This window comes from Passer domesticus, chromosome 1, assembly GCF_036417665.1.
Source record: "Passer domesticus isolate bPasDom1 chromosome 1, bPasDom1.hap1, whole genome shotgun sequence".
In the NCBI taxonomy this organism is placed as follows: domain Eukaryota; kingdom Metazoa; phylum Chordata; class Aves; order Passeriformes; family Passeridae; genus Passer; species Passer domesticus.
In genome coordinates this window covers 141,548,330-141,573,006 of record NC_087474.1, presented here as the reverse complement: position 1 = coordinate 141,573,006, position 24,677 = coordinate 141,548,330, and the positions used below count along the sequence as shown (strand labels likewise).

Below are 24,677 nucleotides of genomic sequence, written 5' to 3'. Positions count from 1 at the left end.
TGGGTCACTTCCAACTCAGAATATTCTGTGATTTTTTTAACATACTTGGTAATCAGCAAAGAAGGACTGGTGAAGATTCTCACTAGGAGCTTTTGACCACACAGCTGGGAAAAATGAAATATTTATGCATATGGGTCTGACCATCTACAGGAAACAGTCTGAGGTATTGCCTTTGATGCACACCAGTACAAAAAACTTACTCCCAGCTGAGGCAGGATGGAGCAGGTTTGCTTAGCACTCATGCCAGTTTTATCAGTGACAGCACCCTGAAGAAGAGTAAAATGGATACATAGGGCTGGCTATTGTTGTAGTCACTGCAGCTCAATCTGCCCTCAGACACACCTATTATACACTCAAGGGTCAAGACTAGCAACCTTGATTTCTGGATGTTGCAACATGCAGTTCCTGTAAAATACTGGGCTCTTGACATTAAACAAATCTCTTAAATATTTCAACTGTACAATATCATAGTCATTTTTAATATCATGATCTCTGCCTTTTCTAGAAGATAATACATCTTATTGGGCTGTTCTGAGAAATGACAGGAATCAACTGAGTTATTCAAGAATAGAAAGATTTTTTTTACATGTTCTCTTCAATAAGTTGTACTTGGTAACTCAGTTATTCCTTAGATTTCTGTTGCTCTCACCCAGGTGAGGAAAAAAAAAATCAAGTTTTAAAGCATATTTAATCATTTCTAAATTTAGGATTATTTAAATTTCTGAAATTAACATACTAGCTGAATTGAGACAAATTATCCACCTCTGATCCATCCTCTTTTTTTCTTCCTGGTGGGAGGTTAGGATCATATGCCAGCTAGGATTTTATTGCCATCATCAGATAACAGCAGTTGATGCACAATGAGAATAGAGAGAAACCTGTTAGGGCTGCAAATATCCACATCTCTGTGAGATGCATGGAGGAAGCATATGTCACCTTATTAAATCTGTAGCAGCTGAGGTGGAAGTAACAGAAGGTATCTCTCCCCAGAGCTGGAAGAGACGGGAAAAGAAACAGTTCTATAAGGAAATCTTTTACTTTTCTCTCTCTGAAAATATCTGTAACAGAATGTTACAGGAATGTTTTTTTTCCTAGAAATAGGGACTAAAAAACAAACCCAAAACCCAACAACCACCAAGACAGGATGGAATACCGAACTTCCTCTGAGAAAGAAATAGCTTTGGGGCAAGTTAGTACGTTCAGTTGCTTCCTCCAAAGGAAACAGAAACATGAGAAGATGAGAAAAATCATACTACTTGTCCAACTTTGCCCCAAAGAAGCTAATGAAAGGCCAAAGGACAGATGAAGTTAGATACACTTATCCACAGCTCAAGGAGGACATAAGAGCACTCTCTGAGGAACGCTTGGCAAAGGTGCAGGAAAGACCAAATACACAGCTGTGCGAGTTCCTCTCTGCCTTTTATACTTGCTGTCCCAGCTGCCAGTCTTCCCTTTGTGTTTAGAGAAGTTCACATATATAGATATATATGCACATAGGGATTCACCTGAATACGGCTTATTTCTCTAATTTTAGGAAGAAAAGATAGAGGATTATTTGACATATTTCCTACAGTAATACAGAGGTCTAGGACTGGAATTAGCTTAATTTTGGAATTCTAATTGTGTCTGAAGCAAGACACAGACAGTTGAGAACAAGGGGAGGAAATAGCTTTGCTATGTCTTTAATACATTAAGGAAAAATTACATGGTAGAAACACAAATAAATGTATTTGCCAACACTATTTTTTACTTGAGAAAGCACATCAACTACAAATTGAGGAATATACTTAAAACAGGATTCTATGAATCTAGTATGGAGGTAAAAAGGAGAAGATTTGAAAATCCCAACAAACTAAAATTTTAAAGGTAGCTATAGACAAGGTAGTTTTGAAAAGGGAGGAGAAGCAATTTCAATTACAGTATTCAGCAGTATTGCACCACAGAATATGGACAATATACTGTCAGTTCTAACACCATTATGGTGGTTTTCTTCTTGGCTCTTAGACTGGCAATATTTGAAAATGCAACATTCTCTTAGAACATTAGCAAACCTCTTGCTATGTTGAACCAATATAGTCAGGGAAAAAAAACCCTCAAGACTATTACACAGAAATATTCTGACATTTTTTTTCCCAACAAGGAAGGGAAAATGATCTTTTTCCCTTCAATGTCAAAGTAATGATTATTAACACCAGAAAAATAACAATTGCCTGTGACAGTAATTCTTGACATCATTTGATGGCTTCATTATAAGATGGACATTTGGTAAATAGCTACTAGATATATTGGTTAGATGTATTGCAGGAAACAAAACAGAAAATTAAATAATGAAAAGAAATCATATGTTTCTACTAAAATTATACTTTCAGTATAAATGTCTAGTTTTGCCAACTAGCTAATTTATTTTGGCATTTTACTCATCTTTTAAAAATCAGTGTATTTATGTAAAAGATGCTTACCAAGGGATTTCAAAAGTGAAAACTCTTAAGAGTCTTCAAAAACACTGGAGTTTCATTTAATAAAAGAAAATACAATTTGTTTTTTTAAACTAGGTGTTTCTAATTTCAAAATGAGACAATTCCTAAGTCTCTATTGCACACAGAATTTGGTGAACAATCTTTGTACTGGTTCTAGGCTCAATATATTAGTTATCTTATGCCCCTGTGTGGCCAAGCTAGACAGTAAACTCACTTTCAGAGAACTGTAAAAAAATCCTAACAATATGTCATGTGAGAAACCAAGTTTAGGTAAATTGACCACTTTCTATGTTATGAGAAAAGCTTCTAATATAAACTGCAAGTGCAAAATTGGATTGGTAATCTTCTGTACATTTTGTACCAATTTTAGTCAGAAAAGATGCTTGCCATTATGCAGTAATGTGTTAATCTCAATACTGCCCAAAGCAATTGTGACTTCTCAAAGCATGTTGCTACAAATAGAGCATCCACAGCACAATATTTGTACACTAAACACTAAAGAAGAATGGAAATCTGAAAATCCAGCTCACTAATTTGCTAAATGTTTAATATGTATATTAAAACTTTATTTCATTGGAGGGTTTTTGTCATTTGAACAAATAGCATGTCACTTAAAGTAATAAGAAAAATTTTAGACTGCAAAAAAAGCAAAACTCCTTTAGATGCTGCTGTAAAATTTGGATGTAATGCCAGCACATACTGTGTTTTCATAAAAGGTCTCTTGATTTCTTTTCTGGAAACTGATGAATTTATTCCATAAACTAGCTATTTGCCAAATGCTCAAAATGCAGAACAATTCTTATGGTTTCCCAACATGAGGTCATTCTAATAATTTTTCAATAAAAAATAACTTATTACCCAGGAAATAACACCACAATCCCCAACACAAGTGAAACACAATTTTGAGGTAAAATGATAGCTCTTACTGCTCCAGCTGGCTGGAGTTGGGAACGTCAGGCAGAGCAGGGTAGGAGCAGGAGGGAGGCCCAGCAAACCAGCTTTCTCTTTTACACTCACAAGAGCATCTTACAGCAAAGTGCTGCCCTGCAGCTGGCAGAAGAGAGCTCAGCAGCAATATTCATCCATTAGAAGCTGCTGGGAGGGATAACTAAACCCATTTAAGTGCTAAAATCAATCAAACTCACAAGGAGCTTACTATCATTTAGGCCCTCTCACATCAGCTACTGCAAAACCAAAACTATGCAAATAAAAACCCAACTCATATAAAGTTTTTATGGTAAATAGGAAAAAATAGTTAATGCATGTTCCTGTCAATGGTTAGCATAGCATGAGAAAGCAAAGCCCAAGATCCCTATCTTTCCTTGAACAAAATCTCAGCATATCTAAACTTTCTGAAGAACTGAAGAACAAGAACTCCAACAAAAAATTATGTGAAACTTAGGAGGAATGTCTATTCAACTAAAATTATCTGTATACTACCTCCTTTCCTATGATTTTGTTTTACACTTCATTATCTACTGTACAATTTGTAGGCATTAACCTGTTTTCTTGACATTATTACTTTGTGGCAGTAGCAGTTAATCACTCTGTGTGTAATGTCAGCCGTTATCTTCCTGGACTCTGACTTGTACTTCTCAGATGTAAAAACAGAAAAAACCTTATTCAAAAGAGAAAGGATTATCAAAGGACAAAATATATAACTTTGAAGATTAAAGAGATACAGCACACTATACCTCATCAAAGCAGACTCTTACATGCTGGAGGTACACCACAGTTCTGAAGCATTAACTCTTAATGCATGAACAATTCATTTTTAGCAAGTGCTTTACATTTATCGTGCAAAGCTTTTTTAAATGAAAAATCTATCTAAATTATATACTACAATCATTTAATTAAAAAAAAATAGAACAGATTTTTTAAATCAGTAAGACAATCAAAGGACTACCCTCTGTAATAAATTCCAGTGAGATTTTTTTAGTGACTAATAGATGATTTCTTCAAAACCTTTTATCAAGATCAGATTTAAAATACAAATAGTTATTTGGAAAAGGGAATCTTTTTACTCATAACCATAAAATACTTTCACCTAACTTTAGTATCAGAAGACAGAGAAAGCATGAATTAATCTCTCATAATTGCTGCTGCATATTGTTTAAAAATTGCACAATATTTTCTTGAGGCCAAAAGCATTGATATGCAGAAAAACATGACATTGCTCCTTATAAATACAGAAATATTATCATCCTAAGCAAAACAGCCCATGCTAGGCTGTTTCCTAACAATCCTTTCTTGTTTGCCACTCTTCTAGAATAAATATACTCCTCATCTAAGGCACAGCAAATGAATAAAATAATTCTGTCTTTTTATCTGATACAATATGCAGCTTTTGCCCAAGTCTCACAAGGAATAAACAGTGAAAAGCACCATGTATATGTATCTGTAAAAAAAATAGCAAAAAGCATGCACCTTGATCTAGAAAAAGCATGTACTGTGATCTGCAAAAGCAGAGCCAGGGAATCAGGACTGGGATGGCAGCTGATTAGAACAGTTGCTAAGGGCTTTGCTGGTTGCTGCAGGCCTGAAACTATGCACTTGGAAATATGCAGCTTTACAATCACAGCTGATAATACGTGAATTATTGCTCCATTTTGTAGAGCTTCAAATATTTCACAGTATACCAAAGGGATATAAGAAAAATCTCATTGAATACAGATTTCATATACACCTAAAAATACCTTAATTCATAACTGTGATTATGATTGCTAAAACTACCTACATAATTTTACATACCTAATTAGAAATTCATAACCAAGTTAACAAAACTTGAGAACAGTAACATTAAACAAATATCAACATAATTTTAAAGAAATTATCAGTAAGGGAGAGAATCCTTACAACAAAATTATGGGAAATAAATTATAACCATCTTTGAAGTATCAAGTGCAAATATCCCTGTATTTAAGAAATTATATCACATTTAGAAGAGATTTCTCCCACAGAGGCAGAGAAGAAGATTAAAATGCTGGATATAGTCTCTGCCTATTACTTCCACCCTTTTTCCAGAATGTTTCCATCAGTGCACTATCTTTATTAAAAACTACACGATTCTTTTTCTTCCTGACCTGCACTTCCACTCTCTTAGATAAAATTATTAATATTTTTATGTTTAATATTTAATAGCAGCATGAAAAAGTTCTAAACATCAGTACTATAATGTTTCCTGAATAATAACACAGAAATGCAGCATTATTAATTCATTTTATCCCTCCAAAAATCCTAAGAAACCTATTCAAAAACTGTCTCATACCAATAAACAACAACTTCACCCTATCATTTCTAATTCCCACAAAACAACAGCTATTCACAAAAGCATACCCTACAGAGCTGACTGATCTGCTGCAAAGCATTCACTAATCAGCTATAATTTGACCAGTTAAAAACATCAGTGAAAAGCATTACACACAGGATCTAAATCGTCTAAAAAGAAGGAACTGCTTTCTATTTTGCAAAAGGTATGCAGTACTACTAATTTGCATCTTCCAATAAATTATGTATGGTTAAACAGACACATCTCTGAGCATTTAATCTTTTCACTGCCATATCCACACAGAAATCATTTTCTCTGACAAATTTGTTTATGAATATTTAATATGTTTTAAGGATTACAGCTAATAATGCTAGCTTCTAATGGCAGCTAATGTACTTGAAAGATACATAACCATCTTAAATATTTTATTCTATCTTTGCTGGCTTTATTTCTGCAGACTGAGTTCTCATGTAAATCCTTACATAAAACACAAAAACACTAACAGACTCACAGCTACCATAAAAATATTAATATCTAGGAGTGCAGTTATAAAAGTACCCCACTGAAAAGCATGCAGATAGATTGCCATCAGCATAAAAAGAGAAATGATAAAGCAAAAATATTTCATTTCTACTTACCTAGTGTTGTTCAACGTTTGTCCAAAAAGATCATTTTGTAAAATATTTGGAGGGGATGAGAAAACCCCATGAAAATGAGATAAAACAGAATTGCAGACCTGGCGCAGTGTTTCAAATTGCATTTTCTCCCTTTCTTTCCCTTCTATTTTTCTTCACCACCTGTCTTAAAAGTCATCTATTTTGTACACACCATCAAATAAAAATATGCCAATCAAGTTCCATATTTCTCCTGATCTCTGTAAAAACTGTGCCTAAATGAGCAGGGGCTGAGAGTTAATTGTACAGTCATTATTCTTCTAATTCAGTCGTAGAAGATTTAGTACCCGAGCAGCTTTCTCCTGACTGTAGCAAGAATTCTAAACAGCAGTAAGCTTTTTGGGCATTCCCAGCCGAAGTGTGAAGCTGAGCTGCTTTCATGTACTCTACTCATATTTCTCTAAGCCTATTAAAAACACGCAGTGAATAGATGCTGTCGTCAGGAGTTTCAGCACATCTGGCTGCCAGCAATAAAATCTCAGAAGTGAAAAAAAGGAGGACAAGGCATCCTCACACTGTTACTACTATCTGAAAGGAGGAGGATTTCTGCATCTTCCCCTCCTCCTTCCCTCCCCTGTAAAAATGACTAATATCCGTGACCATGTATGTAGAATTCTTAATTTTTTTAATGTAATGGTAATTCTAAAGGACTGAAAGACCACTCTAAAAAAAATCTGCACATAATAAACAACTTGTAGCACTGAGACTGTAACAATAGATCTTTCGTCTCATATCTGAAAAGCTATACTGTATCTGAGATAACAGGTTTTTAGTGCAAACATTTAAATGTAGCATCAATTCACGACTGAAGCAAACAGTACACATTCTATACATAACCATTCCATCAGGGATTGTACATGCAGCATCAAGGCAACGATGCACCATGCAAACTTGAACAATTACTAAAAGGAATGGCTGCATTATATATAAACACTGCATTTCAAAATGAAATGTCTTCAGTATCCTTTAAAAGTTTATTGCACTGAATCAGCCATGATAGAACCGAGAAAAATCAATCACTTCTTAGGGTGCTCCAAACCCATCTGCTTCCAGGAAAACCCACTATTTTAGGAGCCTGTGTACTGGTACACATAAGTATCAGATATCAAAGAGCAAGAAGCAGAATCAGTCATCTAACAGAACAGAGTGAGCTTTTGCAACATAGTATGCACTGTGAATACCATGAAATGTACAGAAAACAAATATCCCTGAGTAAAAACCATTTTTTCTCTTTTTTCAATGCTTCTGCCAGAGGATGACATTACATAACAATACAAAAAATAGTTATCACTGTCAAAATAAAATATAATAGAAAATATTTTCTTTATAATACCTCATTTTATATCTACAGCTTTTAACATCTTAGCACTAATTACAAAATCTCCAAATAACCCAACATAAAATGAGGTCTATTATTAAAGCTCTTTCACTGAAAGCAATTTGAATCTCAGATGATGTGGGAATAAGCATCTTTCCAGATAATTCAAGTGTGTTGATGTGCTCAGGAGGAAGAAGCCATCCAGGCTTCTTTGGCCAGAAGGATGGCAGCCACAACACAGATCTTATAAGAAGAAAAAAAAAAAAGAAATGGGAACAAATTCATCTCCTGGCCCCCGTAGAAAGCATATATATGCGACTCCCTCCTACAACCCATGTTAAATATTTTTTATAAGTCATGAAAATATCTAATAAATCTGCTTGCAAAACTCATGTGAAAGTAGTACCTGAAATAGTTTTTAACACCTATTTTTCTGTCCATAGCATACTGTGCAATATGAAAGCATTTGTATTGTGCAATGTATTACAATTTATGATAAAAGTAATAGGCTCTATGTCTGTCAAAACTGGTAACTTTTGAGATCCTGAAGTAGGAATCTATGGATATTTGTGGCTATCTTACTATAATAAAATGAAAAAGTAATACTTGGTAACCACCTTACTTATATTACAGAGAATTCATGTTTGGAATGCAATAATATTTGCCGTTACATTCATTCCATCAAAAAACCACCAAATCTTCTAATCTGCACCAAGAAATAGTCGTCTGGTCACAAAAGTTAAAGTCATTCCAAACTGTATAATATGCACAACTTCACAATTCAGAGGCAATGTTGGCCATGGAGTAGGTACAAGACCAGTATTTTATCATACATTTCAAGCACGTTACCCTTTTTTTGGTGTGCCTTATAAACGGGCATACAGTCAAAATGCTCTTGTAGTTGCAACAAAGTGCTGAACATTTTACATTAGTCCTTCTACATTTTCATGCTCAGATATTTTAAATGGAAGTTAGCACATACACTCTTTTGTCTTTTTCTTATTTTTTTTAAGATTGTCCTAAAACTACTGACAAAACACACATATTTAAAACTAAGTTTTTTTCATTTTATTTTGGAGTACGGAATAGAGTACCCTGCAGATATTCATGTATGTGAAATGTTTCATAGGGAAGTAAAAGAATACCTTTAAAGGCAAATACTTCACAGTTGCTGCTAGCAGAACATTCAGCTATAAAGAAATGGGGTTTGTGCAAATAGATATGTTTTTGGTCACCTGGAATTTTCATCAAAATTAACTGTAGTATTGATTTAAAATACTATTTTATATTTCAAAAATGAACAGAAAAAAGAATTACCTCCTTTCCTGACCCTTCTAAAACACTCCAAGAGACCCTTTAGTCAATAAGCAATTGTTTCCTGTATTTATTATGTGGCCTAGAGTAGTGTAGTGACCCTATTATATGGACTTCCTACTAACATCTCTTTTTAGGTACTTCCACTTCTTCAAAAATGTCTCATTCATCTGGGAAGAATCAAGGAAGTAAGGAGACCTAACAAGAAGAGGCTGGAGAGAATGGAATGAAGGAGAATGAGCAGAGTCGGCTCTACCCACTGAAGTACCCATCCTTTGGGAACCAGAATGAAACTGACAATCAAAAGAAGTCAGTAGAACCACACACAAAAACATTGTACATTGAAATTGTTTGAGAACAAAACAGTACAGGTACTATTTACGTTACTTCAATGCTGTAACGTATCTTCAAATGTGTCACTGTTTCTTGTACTAAAAAATTCCTGTTGGGAAGGGCAGTTATTTAGCATCATTTCTAAGGCTCAGGGAATTATACCCACAGTGTTTCCAAATTAAAAGCTTCACATAAGAATGTTGAAAAGACAGGGATTACTTTTCTGCCTATTTGAGTCTAACTTGAGATCTCCTTTTCTGTTCATCAGAACTCTCAGTCTATACTCTTCAATACCCATAGCAGAAGAAAAAGAGGTCTGATATGCACAGGCTTCTTTGTTTTGGAAGTCCCCTGTGTACTCAATAAGCACCACGTAAGCCAAGCACTGCTCAAGGACTTCTGATTCTAGCATCTCCTATCCTTTGAGGGCCTCATTAAAATAATGTTGACAGTGATCTTTATTATGGTGTTTGGTGTATTTATACTTGGAAAAAGATATGCTCTTGCTCTATTATGGTCTAATAATAATATATTTCATTTTCACACCAATTTTACCAAGGATTTTATGGAAATGAAGACCAAGTACTTTAAATATACTGCAGAGAAAAAGCAAAATGAGTACTAGATAGTCTGAACAACTACCTGACATGGCTGACAGCCTATTTCAAAATGAAAAGACAAGCCTGAGAAAGCATCATTGGATCCATTAAGCCAAGCTACACTGAGGTCCATACAGATACCTTTCTCTGTAGCCAAATTGAATCTTAATAAAGTTCCACCAGATACAAGTTTTTAAGATGAAAAGTTATCTAGAAATCTCCCAAATATGAGGTTTTCAAATTTATATAAAATTTCTATTTCAAACATAAGATTAAACTTCCTTTAATTGATTCTAGATTTCAGAAATGTAAATCTATTACACAAGAAAGTTGACAATATGTATAAATGTTATCTCAAACATTACTTACATGCATCGCTTCTTATTATAGGCATATAAAAAAGATTTCACACGACATTGTAGTTTAAACAAGGTAGAGTCATACAAACTTATTAAAGCTATACTTTACAGCTTATAAGACAAAGATTTTTCTGTGATAAAAGATACTATCAAGAACAATTCTGGAATCAATTCCATTCTAATCTATTGGATAGATGGTTTGATGGAAATGCAAAAGAAAATTGTAGAGCTGAGTCACTTGGAGTTTGGGGATAGAAGTGGGATTTTTGAAATGTACAGGAAGTCTAATGTCAACTGCTTTTTCCTTCTAGATACTACATAAAATTTTGTAATTAATAGCACATACGTACCTGTATTACACTACCATCACTCTCAAATATGCTCTTATCAAAGCATTTAGGTAAATACTCATGATCAAAAATTTTTGACTGACATTCATTAAGAAAAGAATAAACTTCTGAACAAATTATTTTCAAACAAGTAAGTTAACAACAGTGGCCTTGGATATTAGATAGTGTTGTATTATTACTTTTTATAAGACTACTCCTTTTGGGTCAGCAAACTGATGCTCCAAGGTGGAACATGATTTTAAGGACTATTGGAAATTCCATTCAAGGATGGGCATTTCACTACTGCAAGTGAAATGCAAGCAGACTTTCTTTTGGGAAAAAGCACATACCCATTTGTATTTCATCACATCAATGTTCAAAGGTTCAGTTTCACAAGAGAAGTTTATCAACTAATGCAAAATAAATAACATTAAATTTAAACACATAACAACAGGACTCATAGAAGCCAGTATTCTGAATACCTACTATAGGAAATAATAAAGAAAGGGGCACCAATAAAGCCTCAAACCCAAAAGGATAAAAGTACCTAAATCCAGGCTACAGGGAAGCATCAGTCTCTGTCCAAGAAGTGTAACAATGAATCTTCTTGTCCTGCTGGCGCCTGAGCAGTCATTCAAAGTGCACCATTCTTCTTATTACAGGTAGTTGGGCAGTTAGAACAGTGTTAGGAAGCATGGAAAACTGAATCCCAGGTTGCTCTACTGGCTTCCTAAAATATGCCCACAAAGTTCTTATTAACATCCCCCTGGTTATTCCTAAGGGAATTTGTCTTTGCTGTTGACACTGTTCTCTCTCCCGTAAAATAATTAAATATTGAAAGAACTATTTAATTCACTGAGTTAAACATTAATCAAGAATGGAAAAGTGATACTGATTTTAATCCTTGGTAGTCAGGTCACAGATCTACAATGGAAGATACTGAAATTCCAGCTAAGAGACCAAACCCCACTACAGAAAATATCCACTACTAAAGTACAATAATGTAAAAGAAAGTAAATTCATCCTCATCTCACACCATAACATTTTGGGGTTTTTTTCTTGTGTTTTATTCTCAGTATCTTCATATTTCTTTATTTCTTTTTTGAGCCATTCTATTTATTTAATTGTTCTCAGTAACCCTCTTCATATTTCTCCCACGTTGCCATTTAAATTAATCTGTACACTTCTTTTAGTGTAAGTTACACTGTTTGGGCGAAGAGATGAGACTTAGAAATCTGGACAGTCTGTTTATCCCTTTTTTCCTCCATATTAACATCTATCATCATGACTAATGTGCTTGAGGAGACTGGGTAATTTCATAGGGCATAAGCATTTATACAGTTAAATTCCAGCAATCTCTGTGAAAATTTGTATCATCACAGGAGGACAAAGACCCAAGTCAGTGTGGATGGAGGAAGAGTGGGTAGAACTGAGAGCCATTAGTCATTGACTTTCACAGCAGACAGGCAGAGCATGGTCACATATACAATTGTTGTGGCAAATAGCCACAACACTGCATCTGAACTTCTTTGTCTGAACTGACAAAATTATTAAAAGTGATATGAAAAAATGCTTAAGTTATTGTGGTCCTCCACCCCATCACAGAAGAATGAGGATGAAAAAACATGATATTCCATTACAGGCTGTACTGATTCTGGAGCTCCTAGAACTGCCTCCCAGGTGTCTTTAACTCTCTCTTCTTCATTTTCTATCAGACTTGCTGTTAGAAGCATCCCATGCACAAAGGACTCACAAAAGTTTATCTCCTGTTCCACAAACAGTAATATCAAACAATTAATAATAATTTATTCTTAGAATAAGTGTCAAAACCAGTTAATTATTACAAGCCTTGTAAGCATATTCTCTATTAAATGCTTTAGGATATGAAGCTTAAGTTATGTGATTAAGGAAGCAGCAAAGAGTAATGCCAGTGGTCACACAGAAAGTGTGGACCCCAAGCCCTTGCCTTATTTGCTGTGTAGGATACTAGAATTTTGCCATTCCAAATTCTGTTGAAATACATTGCTTGTAGCATCAAGTGTTAAGTAGCCTAATTCCAGTGAAATCAGGGATAACTCCGCATGCCAACAGTCTTTGGATTAAGGCCCAAAAGCGCAGTTCAACACTATGCCTCTAGCACGTTCCCAGATACTGGAACTGCTCTCGTGCCAGAGGAAGCAGTCTGTGCTCTGCTCCTCAGTCACGAACTCGACCAGCAAGTACAACACCCAAAATGGTAAAGAGGATGCTCTCATTAACCTACTTACATTGAGAATAAAATAAGCTGTCAGTTTACCTTTAGCATCTTTACAGGTATCTGGATATTCCCATCTCTGAAAATTCTCAGTGCTTATGTCTTCAACACACAGGGAAAAAAGGTAAACAACTGTCTACTTTTTAATAAGAGACAAAACTAACCTTGACATCTATAGATTCTCAAGGAAGTCAAGGAGTACAAAGTACATCAGCCAAAAAGTAAAGTCTCAACGGTAAATTCCAGATCAGCTTAGGACTTCCCAAGTAGAAAAGTGTCAACTGTCCTTTATGAGATGTGCTGAGTTCTGTGAGCACACAACTGCATCTCACTATCTCTAAGTTAATGAAAGAAATAATCATGATCGACTGATCAGGACAGCTTTAAAACTTCCTAGAAAGTCGCCAACAAGTTATACGTGATCTTTTGCCTGAATACTTACTGCTTAGGAAAGAATATATTCTGCAAATAAAATACTTGCAAGCTGATATTTTGTATTTTTTATCAGTTTCTTTTTAATGACATTTTAAATCTGTGAAATGAAAAAATAAAGACTTGCGAAAGTAAAATGTCAGATGACTTATAATAAATACTTTTACTGATAAAATAATTTTACATTTTTCAAAACTCAGATAACACAATGGTAGGTCTAACTTTGTTCCTTACAGAGATACTAGGAAATGTGCCATATGTTCACTTGGGAAATCCTACTGTTAGGGCTGGTATGGACACACACAAAAACTGGCACTGACCACACACAAATTGCGCATTTGAGGATGAGTAAGACAGGGGAAAAAACTCAAACATATTAGACAAAGGATATAGGAAAATTATAATTTGAAAACCTATTCTTATTTATTATGATAGACTATACCACAACAGTACTAATTCCTGAAATGAATAAGTATGCCTCACAACTGGGTATACCTCCCAGTATAATTATTTTTAAGACATCTTTAACATTAATAACTTTGACTTATTGTTTAATTTCCTTAACTCAGTATAGATTATGGCTTCTCAAACCTCTCTGCGGAATTCTCTTTAATACATTAGCTGAAAGGCAATATGGGAAGCATTATTTAAGTATGACAAGGCATATAATACTTGCAAATAATTACAGAAAATGTATAATTTTAATTATTTCTCATATCTTTTTCTTTTCTGAATATTACACAATATATACAGCTTGCAATAAAATTCCAGTGCTGCCTTCTACCTCACTTGCCAGTTCTGGGCTTTTCTAAGTATTCCTTGCTTTGGGAAGTCTATGCTTAGAAATGAAGGTGTTACTGATTTTAGGCAATTTCAGAGGTTGAATTTAGATTGTTTGACCTTAACCAACAAAGACATTCAGATTCATCCCACCTAAATGCAGATGACTAAGGAGTGCAGTTTGGAATGCTAGCCACCTTTTCCTTCCTGTATAATTAATAGAAAGAAAGAGGAAGATGTAGGAGGGAAAAATCATGTGACCCAATATTGCATGACCACCCAAACCCAGATTTAATAAAGTGTTCTTGTGCTTGTCTAATTACTTTATTTAGGAGGCAGGAATATAAATATGTGGTTTCATTTCTATTGCTGGATCTGAGAACACTTTCCAGTTCCTGCCTTAGCTGTGTTCTGACACCATATCTGAAAAAAATACAGGTGTGTGCATTCTCTACCTTTTTCCAACTCAGGCATTTTCCCCACATATATCACACGTATTTTAGGGATCTTCACGGTTTCTAGCAAAACTCCTATTTAAAGCAGATGTCACATATAAAAAAGAAGCCTTCAAATCTAGGGAAATGGGGTTTTTCCACCACTGTCCTGACCTAAGACATCATTTATATAAAGAGCTACTGAGGCAGAAATTGCATTTGGCAAACAAGAAAACTAACCTATTTTTCTAATAAATGAATGAATCACTTCTTCAACCTGCAAGAGCATGATTCTATTTTGTACTAAAATAATTCATAAATGCTAGTAATTTTTTTCATTTCTGCAGGGCTGGTCAGCTTCCTACAGGAGAAATACATCTCCACAAAGTAAATTTCTTCAAACTCTGGGTCAAATGATGGTCCCATAATCAGTTCTCTGCTTTCCTAGAGTTCTGATAGTTTACTGAAATGGCTAGGCATCCTAACCTTTTAGTGTGAATGTATACATTTGTCCATGTCCATACATGTAGTACATAATATATAAATAATATTTCCAAAAGTATTGAAGGAGTAGAATTCTGTGTAATACTCAAGGATGCAAAAGCTCAACATTCAATAGACGCTGCACCTTGTAGAATGTGTGGTTTAGAATAGTATTTTACCTTCAGCTGATTTACAATCAATTGATATTTTCTTGCACCTCATTATAGTACATGAGTCCTGCTTTATGCCTCATTTGCAGTTCTGGATGGTTCACCAATGAGATGTGTCTCACTAGACAAGAACTGCTGGCCTAGAACAGGGATTTGATTGATTTTTGAAACAGTGCACTGAAAACTTCATCTGCTACAGAAGAGATTTCTGTTCCTCACTTCTATAAAAAGTGATCGTTCTTCACCTTTCATAAACACAGAAGGTAATTTAAATACTACTAAAAAAGTATTATGCATGATTAATAATGTAAAATACTAAAACAGAACCTGAAAACACACTCACTAACAGTTTGCAGATACCAGTCTTTCCTCTCCATTTCAGGATGAATTATTCAAGGTGCAAGTTAATTTCTTCAGTGCTCACAGGCAGTTTGTACTTACACCCATTATTCTCCAAGTTATAGAAATTTAAGCAAACAGTCAGAAAAAAAAATCCTACGACAGTCCAACAGTGACTATCAACTATGCAAATGCCCCCAACAGAAATTATTCCGATATATACACTCAGATAAAGAGATGTTTTCTTCATGAAAGACACAGTTACCACAGTTACATCTTTTACACAAGCACTTTTTTGGTGAGCAGGCTGATCATAAAGTTCCTTGTTAGGTAAAGAAAGTAACAACTACATTGATCTTGAAATCCATGGTGGTTATACATTGTTGACAGAAATGGTCTCCCATTCACAATGAATTTGGGAGTTTAATTAATTTTTAAGAAATTACTTTTTTTCACTTGGAAAACATCTTGAGATTTATTGCCATATCTCTACTTTCAGATGACTGATTTGGTCCTTAAAGGTCCAAACTTGTATAGGGTGTCAACGTGTCCAGGTGATCTGTGACAGAAACAAAGACTAATATATGTGCAAAGTAAAAGGTACATCATTGTCCAAATGACAGTAAGATTAAAATCAGTCTTTTCATTTAGTATAACAGAAGCTATGACAACACATCTATGCACTAGATTGTTTATTAATTTTTGCTGCTCAGTCCACTGGTTAAAAATTTGAGCCTTCCATATCTTGGGGATGAGTTCAAAGAGACTAATTGATCTTCCTTTCATGTCATTATGAGATTTATGGTCTCCTGGGTTGCTCCTATATTCAGCTGATTGGAATACCAGAAGAATATTTTCCTGATGATCACACGCTTCTGGAATTCATTTCCTTTGACAGTGTCATGGAGCCTGGATTTTATAAGCATTAACACTGTGTAAATATTTTACTTTGGAAAGATTTCCATTTAATATAGGAGTTCTATTTTAGTGGAATAAAGGCATCATTGGCCACTTGAGAAGGGAGTTAGGGTTAATTTCATAATTGATTGTTGTAGCTGTAAGGCCTCATGATACTTGGTGACATACCACAGAACAAATTTCTAAATAAATCTCATTTTCAAACAGAAAAAAAGTGCTTCTGAATGAAATGTCTGTATGCCACATAGAGAGTGAAATTTCAAACCCTTGTCTTCAACAAAATCTCCTGATTTGGTAGGCTTTGCCAAGCTTAACACCAAAAACAACTGACAGCTTTTGGGAATATCTACCAAAAGGACACAAACATTCTTATATATGCTCTTAATTACTTGAAGGAGGAGCAAAGAGGTAATGTAGGTGAAAATTATCTATGTTAGTGAATCAATCATTACTGCAATGCAATTTATCACCATCCAAAACAATTTTTTTGAAAAGTTGAGACACTATTAGTTAGTGTCTACACTACACTTAATATCCAAAGCTTGAGAGCTTGAGTCCCATCTACAAAACATTCTTATTTATTCTATTATTTAAGTGACATATCTTCCTCTTTTCCTTCTTATTCTGGTTCTCAGGGTCTTTAGAACTGACATTCATTTCCAATTTTGGAAAGAATGTCTGCATTAAAAAATCTGCTGAGTAGAAATTAAATCATACTTCAATTTTATAGTATTCAGAAGATCAAATTTCTTGCTTCAGACAATGATATCTATTTTTTAAATGAAAGTCAATACTTCAGTCTTTATTGCATGTACATGTACTTGAGACAAGAAAAGCACCCAAATTATACATTGTTTTATAAGAAATGCATATCCAAGTTAAATTTGGTTTCTTTCAAAAATACATTTTTGTTCTAGACCCTGTTAATAAATGGTATGGGAAGATTAATCACTACAGGTCCATTGTAGGAATAAAATGCAATTATCACATCCTTGTGAGGAGGTGGAATTACTGAACTAACCTTTGAGTTGTCAAATTTCTTATTTCAAAGGTTGAGATTGTTGAACTAAATTTGATTCCTCTTCTAGTTTAAATATTTTTCACAGTTCTAACTGCAGCACAAAGATGCAACTCAAGCAGGTCATTTTTTGTCAGCCCAGCACCTCATGACAGATTCAAAAAGATTCAATTAAAATTAATCTACCTCTTAAAAAAAAAAAAAATCGGGTTTGTGCACTGATTTGGAACTTTAGAATGCAATGTCCTTCTGAAGCTTACCAATTTATTTGGCATTATACAGCAAATCAGGTGGTTTTGCTTTAATCTCCTTGGCCTTGCTAGGTATTTTTAAATTTATTTTTATGTGATGATCAAGAACTCATTTAAAGTCCAGTATTTTCACAAAGTCACTACAAATGTAACCCCTTGCAGCTAAAATGCATTTCTATCACGGCCTTACCATAAGAATTCTTCGTCTTGCCATTTTCTTTTTACAAAGAAAATGGGGTCTCTGCAGCAAAGTTCATGGTTCATCCTATTACACGCTGCATAATAGAAACTTGCTTAGGCAGATAAATTACATCTGGGGGCCAACTCAAGCAGATAATACCAGCTGACACAACAGTGGAGCAGAAATTCGGAAAACTGTTTGGAGCAACTTAACCTCTTGATATTCTGTGAAGATGATACACTTTCTGAGGTCCCTAATTGCATTTTCAGGAAGCTCAGTGCTGCAGAACCGGGCTCTTGCTGATGTCATTTTCTAAAAACACCAGGGCATGGTTACAGGGAACAGAGCTGCAGAGTGCAGGAAGTCAGAACAAGTCACATGTATACACAACCCACTGCATATCATATACAGATATTACCTTGGATTTTAGAACTCCACTGTAAGAGTCACTGACTGCAGGTCACCTACATTTCCTGCTTAACTGGAAATGACATTGTACTGCACTACTTTGCTGCAACTATTCCATTAAAATGTCTGTGGCTGTCTTTGTTATGGTTAGTAAAAACAAAGAGCTCTGCTTTTTCTGAAAGGCACAAAATTAAGATTTCTCAAAGCTTGAGAGAGAAGTATCCAATTAGTTCACCACAAAACTGAAAGGACACTTAGGAATGGTTGCAGAATTATTGGATGTAAAGTGAGGAAAAGAAGTGAACTATACCATGGAAAAGAAGTGGCTTAGAGAAGAAAAGAATGCCTGTCTTTAGGTCAAAAAGGTCATGGGTATATCTTTGAAACCACTTTCAATGTCTAACCAGAGTTTGGTTTTATCTCACACTGGACAGAGTAGGGGATGAAAGGATTTGTCTTGAAGAAGGGGCAGAAAAAGAAACAGAATCATCATGCTAAAGAAAATGTAGAAATAAAATTGTATTGCTCAATAATGTAACTTTGAATTATGAAAATATGGTTACCCTGATCCTACTACATTCATTATTGTTATATTTCTTCCCTCAAATCTGACTGAATAAATAGATTGACAGTTACTAAAATTTTTAATCTTACCATGTAAAAGATAAGTGACAACTAAATTGCACTACAGAAGTGATTTCTTTATCATTTGTGACTTCTAGATACACAAAGGAAAAGCCAAAGAATTTACACCAGACCACTTGCACCAGACCATTTGCATGCAGTCTCGCTTTTTTATTTTATTTCAGTCTATATAGCTATGGTAAAAAATATGAAAACAAAAGGCCATTTAATTTAATTGCTTCCTGCAGATCCCAGAATTACTTGGCTTCTAGAAATAATACATTTGACTTAGCAGAGTTTTTTACCAATTGTTAGAATCTTCCCTCAGCTGCGCTCCACAAATGTATCTTATTCACCCTTACACACCATTTCTTTTAAAATATTTAACTTTAAAAATCTGTTATTTATACTTCTTAAGAGAACCTAGCCTCCACAGAACAGAGGACAGTAACACTAAAAATTATGAGCACACGGTGAACTCTAACATTTAAGTTTATGCAAGGTCAACAAAACTGCACTTCAAGACATGCTCAACCCAGAAAGGCATTTGCCTTACTAATTTTAATAAATAGTTTATATATGCTGCTATCCTCATTTTTTTTCTGATATTGCTTTTTTACTGTATCAGTTTATTTAAAAGCAAAACTACATTTAGTGCCATAAATGTTAGCTGCAGTCAGTACTTAATAAAAATGTTAGTATTCTAATACAAATGATATCTGTGCTTACAGATTAAAGTTATTAACAGTCTTTTAGCACAGGTAAAGACATAGTTGTATTTTACAAAAATGTAACATGGCAATGGAAGCCCAAACTCCCCTTCAAAGATAACAAATATCAGCACCAAATATCCAGATTTCCCCGAGTTCGAGATTGAGAAAAATCAAATACTAAGTGATAGTTTTCAATAGGGAGCATGCAACAAATGCCAAAGATAAATACTGTTATTTTTGACACAAAAATAAGATAACAGTAACAGTAAACAAAATAAAAACATCATGTTGTAATGGAATTATTTTTGAAAAGGCTCTCTACTACAAACTGTGAAAATGAAATTCCCTAAAATCTACATGAGATTAGTTTACTGTGGAGAATGATTGCAGCCGAGTTAAATTCATCACTTAAATCTGGATTTAATTTTTTTTAAGTTCTTAATTAAAACACTCTGGTGTTTGAAAATGAACTTGGAAGTTTTAGACTCTTTATCAAAGCAGGTTAGTTCTGCTACAGTTCTAGAATTTTCCTTTTCTCTTTTTCAAACAGATTCTCTTTCTCAATAAAAAAGGATCCAAAATTGCAGCTGCCATTGGTCAGAGGCCCAATGCTACTAAGTATAGATTCTACAGCTAGATAAAGGTTCACCTTAAAATAATCATAAAAGGCATATCTTAAGAAATCATAATGTGTTAGAGAAAATAAAAGGGGAGGAAGGGAAGAAATGCACAGCTCAGATAAACCCCTCTGAAGTCACATTGTGGCTGCATGTCCTGAACATTGTGCCAGAGATGACACCGCTCATGCAAGCAGGAGATCCACAAAACCAATATTAGGAGACAAAGAACTGTACAAGGAGTTTCATTTCTCAGAAAACAGACAGTTCTGCAAAGGTAATGGAGAGAAAAAGCCCCCCCCTCTTTTTCAGAAGTTAGGACAGAATGAATATGCTCCAACCCATTGCAACCCAATAAAGACAGGTAGAAACAAAGTGCACCCACTATAGTAGTCTGGACTGTTAATGGACAGTGGAAATATCATTCAGCAACTCCTTACAGAGACCTTGCCTTACAAATGATATCAAAATCTTTACTCATCTTCATAAGCAGGTGTAGCTTAATCCTTGTCGTGTCAAATTATTTTATTAAAATTTCTGCACTAAAGAATTTCTGACTTTCTTAGACCCAAGGTACTTTTTCTCAATAATTAAATACTGTGCTTTCTCTGGCTCTCTTCCCATAAATTTCAATTGCTTCCTCTGGCCATAGTTATTATTAAATTATTTTTAATGTCATTTAAGATTGAGACTGCAGATAAACTTAGCTTCAGTTTCTACCTAAAAACTGGAACAGCCATGACATGTTGATCCACGCCCATAATCCTATGTGTAGATGAATTAAATAATTAAAAGAGCAGTTCTGTGAAGAAAAAACTGATTCGCTCTAAATTATTATATCAAGAATCATAGAAAGCATACAATGAAATGAAAGCACAAGAAACAAAAGCAAAACTACTGAGACTAGTTTTCAGACTGACATTTTACAGCTCTAAGGGCTATTAAAGTGGTAAAAAATGCTGGAATGGGAGTAGGAAGGTATATATATATATAAAACCTTATTCAGATGCAGTTCCAATTGTGTAAAACTTAAATCTTTCGTTAATATGTTAAAAATACTGTAGAGTACCTCTAAAGACCTTTGCATTCTGTTCTAGCACCAGGGGAAGTCATTGTGAGACCTTTGCAGTCAGGCATGGAAAAGAATACTAATTCAATTTTAAACTCAACCTGCAGATTTCTTGTATGGAGTATTAGATTTATTCATTAAGTGAAAGAACATAATTATGCTTATCAACAATTGTGGGGTTTTGCTACTGTGGTGGTCAAAAATGTATTAAAAATCATTTTTTTTATGCCTTACATAAAGAATTCTAAAAGGTTTAGAGACACTGTTGTCTGAGCATGAACAAATCTGCACACAGCTTTATCAGTCTGACTCTTGAATACCAACACAATTTAAATACTTTACACAATTATTTTAATACTTCTTATTTAAATACATCAGCAGCTAAAAGAAATAGGTTAAAAAAAGTTAAAATACCTCTATTTTACTTGAGAATCAGGTAAAATACTTTGCTTTCAAATATGCTTAGTCTCCATAGGTCCAAGTAAAGGGGTTTTAACACATCTGGCCTAGAAATCTATCAACTCAGGTAGTCAAAAATAGAAACAATCAAAACCAGAGGTTGCACTACAGTGATGTGTCATAAGTGCTGCAGCAGAAAAATAGTGATAATCTCACAAAATGGGCATTTTTCAGCTTTTCCAAAATAAGTATAATTGACTGACTTTAATGTTACTCTGTCATATTTTAAATTGCAATAAACTACCATTAGTGCTATTCTCAGTGTCAGTTGTTCATGATCCAGCAATTAAAGAAGAATCATTTTGAAAAGATACAAACATGAAACAGATGGACACACATTTTCATTTTTAAATTCATGCTGCTCTTCCATGTTTCTCATCTCACTTATGCCTGCTTTTTCCTCTCTCCTCCTTTTCTCTCTTGTTTTGGTCTCTCTTTTCCTCTGTTCACACCCTGACATCCCCAACTGCAGTCCCAGAAGACAGATCCTACGCTGCCGGCTCATACTGGCATTCCTCCCAAGACTGGAAGGAAAGGGACACAGGAAACCACTTTCAATGCTACTGCTGTTTGGTGACACAATAGAATAAAACCTTTATATGTGGGAAGCACATGTATACATTTCATAAAGAATACATGCACAAATCCTACATCTTCAGACCCAAGTAGCCTCTTGTTTGCATTTCTTACTCAGAATAAAATGCATTCTCCAAGCCTCCTATATAATGTGTTGAAACCACCCTAAAAATCCTCTTTTTTTCTGAAGTAAGAGGGTTGGTAGAAAATAAACCCCCAAATACATATGTATCTCTGCAAGGAGAAAACAAGGGAGAGGGAAGTAGGATATATCTTTACTGTGTCTGCTGGCCTGGAAAATAAATACCGCTGTTGTGCAACTCTGCAGCTGCTCACTCTCTCAATTTGTTGTTTTCGTTCTGGTTTTTATGATTTAATCTCATATCCTTACAGTTAATCTGAAAAGGGTTCAGGCAGCTTTATTTATTAGTCTTCCTTCAGATCATGAGCTTACAGATCATGATCTTTTCCTATACCAAGAACTTATTCTCTCTTTGTGACAAGGCTCAACCTCAGATAGATGTAGCAAGAATAAATTGACTTATAACACATGAAAATTAACATTCTCACAATATCACAATATTTTCACTTTTTTTTTCATTGACTCTCATGAAAAATATCCTTGAGGAAGTTTTTCTTCCACGAATATAATGCCTGAAAAATATTGTAAAATTAAAGTCATAATTTTCAAATTTTGAAGACTATTTTGGAGTCATAAAATACAGATTAGGGAAAATAATAATTTTTTATACCCTCAAAAGTTCACATCTACCTGAACTACATAACATCGTTTCAGATATATATTAATAGCTGTGTCATTGTAACCTTGCTTTGGGAAGACGCATGAGTCGTTTACTACTTTTAGAGAGTTATGTGTATGTACAGAATAAAGGTTTGTGAAGCAACACCTCTGGAAAGTCACAAAATATTTGCCATTTAAAACACTGAGTCCATATGTGGAAAATTACTGAAATGGCTTTTCAATGGATCCTACTGAGAGCAAGAAAATAATTATTTTAAAAGGTAAGTATAGCAACACTGCATAAAGATCTAACAATTCAGGCAAAGAGAATGACAAATAAAAAAAGCTTCATAGGTTCCTTGTTTACCAGATTTTAATTTTAGGATGTTGCACACATTTTAATAGAACATTATAAACATGGGCTTGGAACGAAGAAACCAACTATTTCGCAAGCTGATTGCCTCCTGCAGAATGACTGAAAAAATGAGATTGTGTCTGTTCAAATTATTTTTCTGCTAGAAATAAAACAAATATTGTATGATGAATAAATAGTGTAGATCTTGGAAACAATAGACTACATGAAAGATCTTGATGAAAAATAAAACAAAATCAGACCCCTTTGCCTAATCCAGAATTAACGTGAATCTGCAAATCAAAGAACTACAGCTACAAATCTACCATCTGTGCTCAGCAGACCTCAGAATAGTCCTTCTGAGTCTATGGATTGCTTCAAATAATATTTCGCATTTCTTGGATTCACATCATTTTTCAGGGAATCTGGTGTTACACTATATCAGCATTCATACAACCTGCACACAAGGTTAAGTCTGTGAAAACCTCTACAAATGATCACAGTTCAACTGTGCTTAGCAGAAAAGCTCCATGTGGGACAAATTACATTAGTCTCACCTGAAACAATGTCAGATACACCACGGGCATTTAGTGAATCATACTTGTGTGCCTGCTGCCCCTGCCCTACTCAAAGGTTCACTATATAAAAAGCAGTAAAAGCATCATAAGCCAGATTATAAATACTGTGGTAAAGAATTTAAACTGAGAGAGGGTAGATTTAGGTTAGATATAAGGATGGAAATCTTTACTGCGAGGGTAGTACGGCACAGGAACAGGTTACCCAGAAAAGCTGGATGGCCCCATCTCTGGAAATGTTCAAGGCCAGGCTGGATGGGGCTTTAAGAAGTGGTCTAGTAGAAGCTGTCCTTGCCCATGGCAGGTGGGGGGGATCTAGGTGATTTTAATGTTGCAGTCTAAGTCATGCTATGATTCTTTATATGAACTAGAAAGAAAAAAATAATGAAACACTCTTCTGCTCTTGTTAAGTACAACTTACTTCTGAACAGATTTTTTTTTTTTACATTTTGCTTTTTTCGGCAATGGACCAATATAAGAAACATGCTCTTGGAGAATGCGTAATCCAAAATCATTCATTTCAGGCTTCTTCAGGCAAAAAATTATCGATCAGCCAGAGAAGATCTATAAACAAGTACCTATCTGTCTAAACAGGCTGGGATCTATCAATT

The 24,677-nt window shown here is 34.6% G+C and overlaps 1 protein-coding gene across 50 annotated transcripts in view; it reads right to left on the bottom strand.

Moving 5' to 3' along the window:
* RIMS2 (regulating synaptic membrane exocytosis 2) overlaps window positions 1-24,677 on the bottom strand; it is a 445,064-nt gene that overhangs the window by 302,906 nt on the left and 117,481 nt on the right. For 2 of the 50 annotated variants that reach the window (XM_064394194.1, XM_064394174.1), the window contains exon 1: window positions 6,384-6,951. The exons of 46 other annotated variants lie outside the window; for them this stretch is intronic. In XM_064394194.1, the coding sequence (XP_064250264.1) occupies window positions 6,384-6,505 (122 nt within the window). In that variant the 5' untranslated portion in view covers window positions 6,506-6,951. Of the gene's footprint in view, window positions 1-6,383; window positions 6,953-24,677 lie in introns of those variants that run through there. 2 more of the 50 variants (XM_064394153.1, XM_064394198.1) reach the window with 2 other exon arrangements.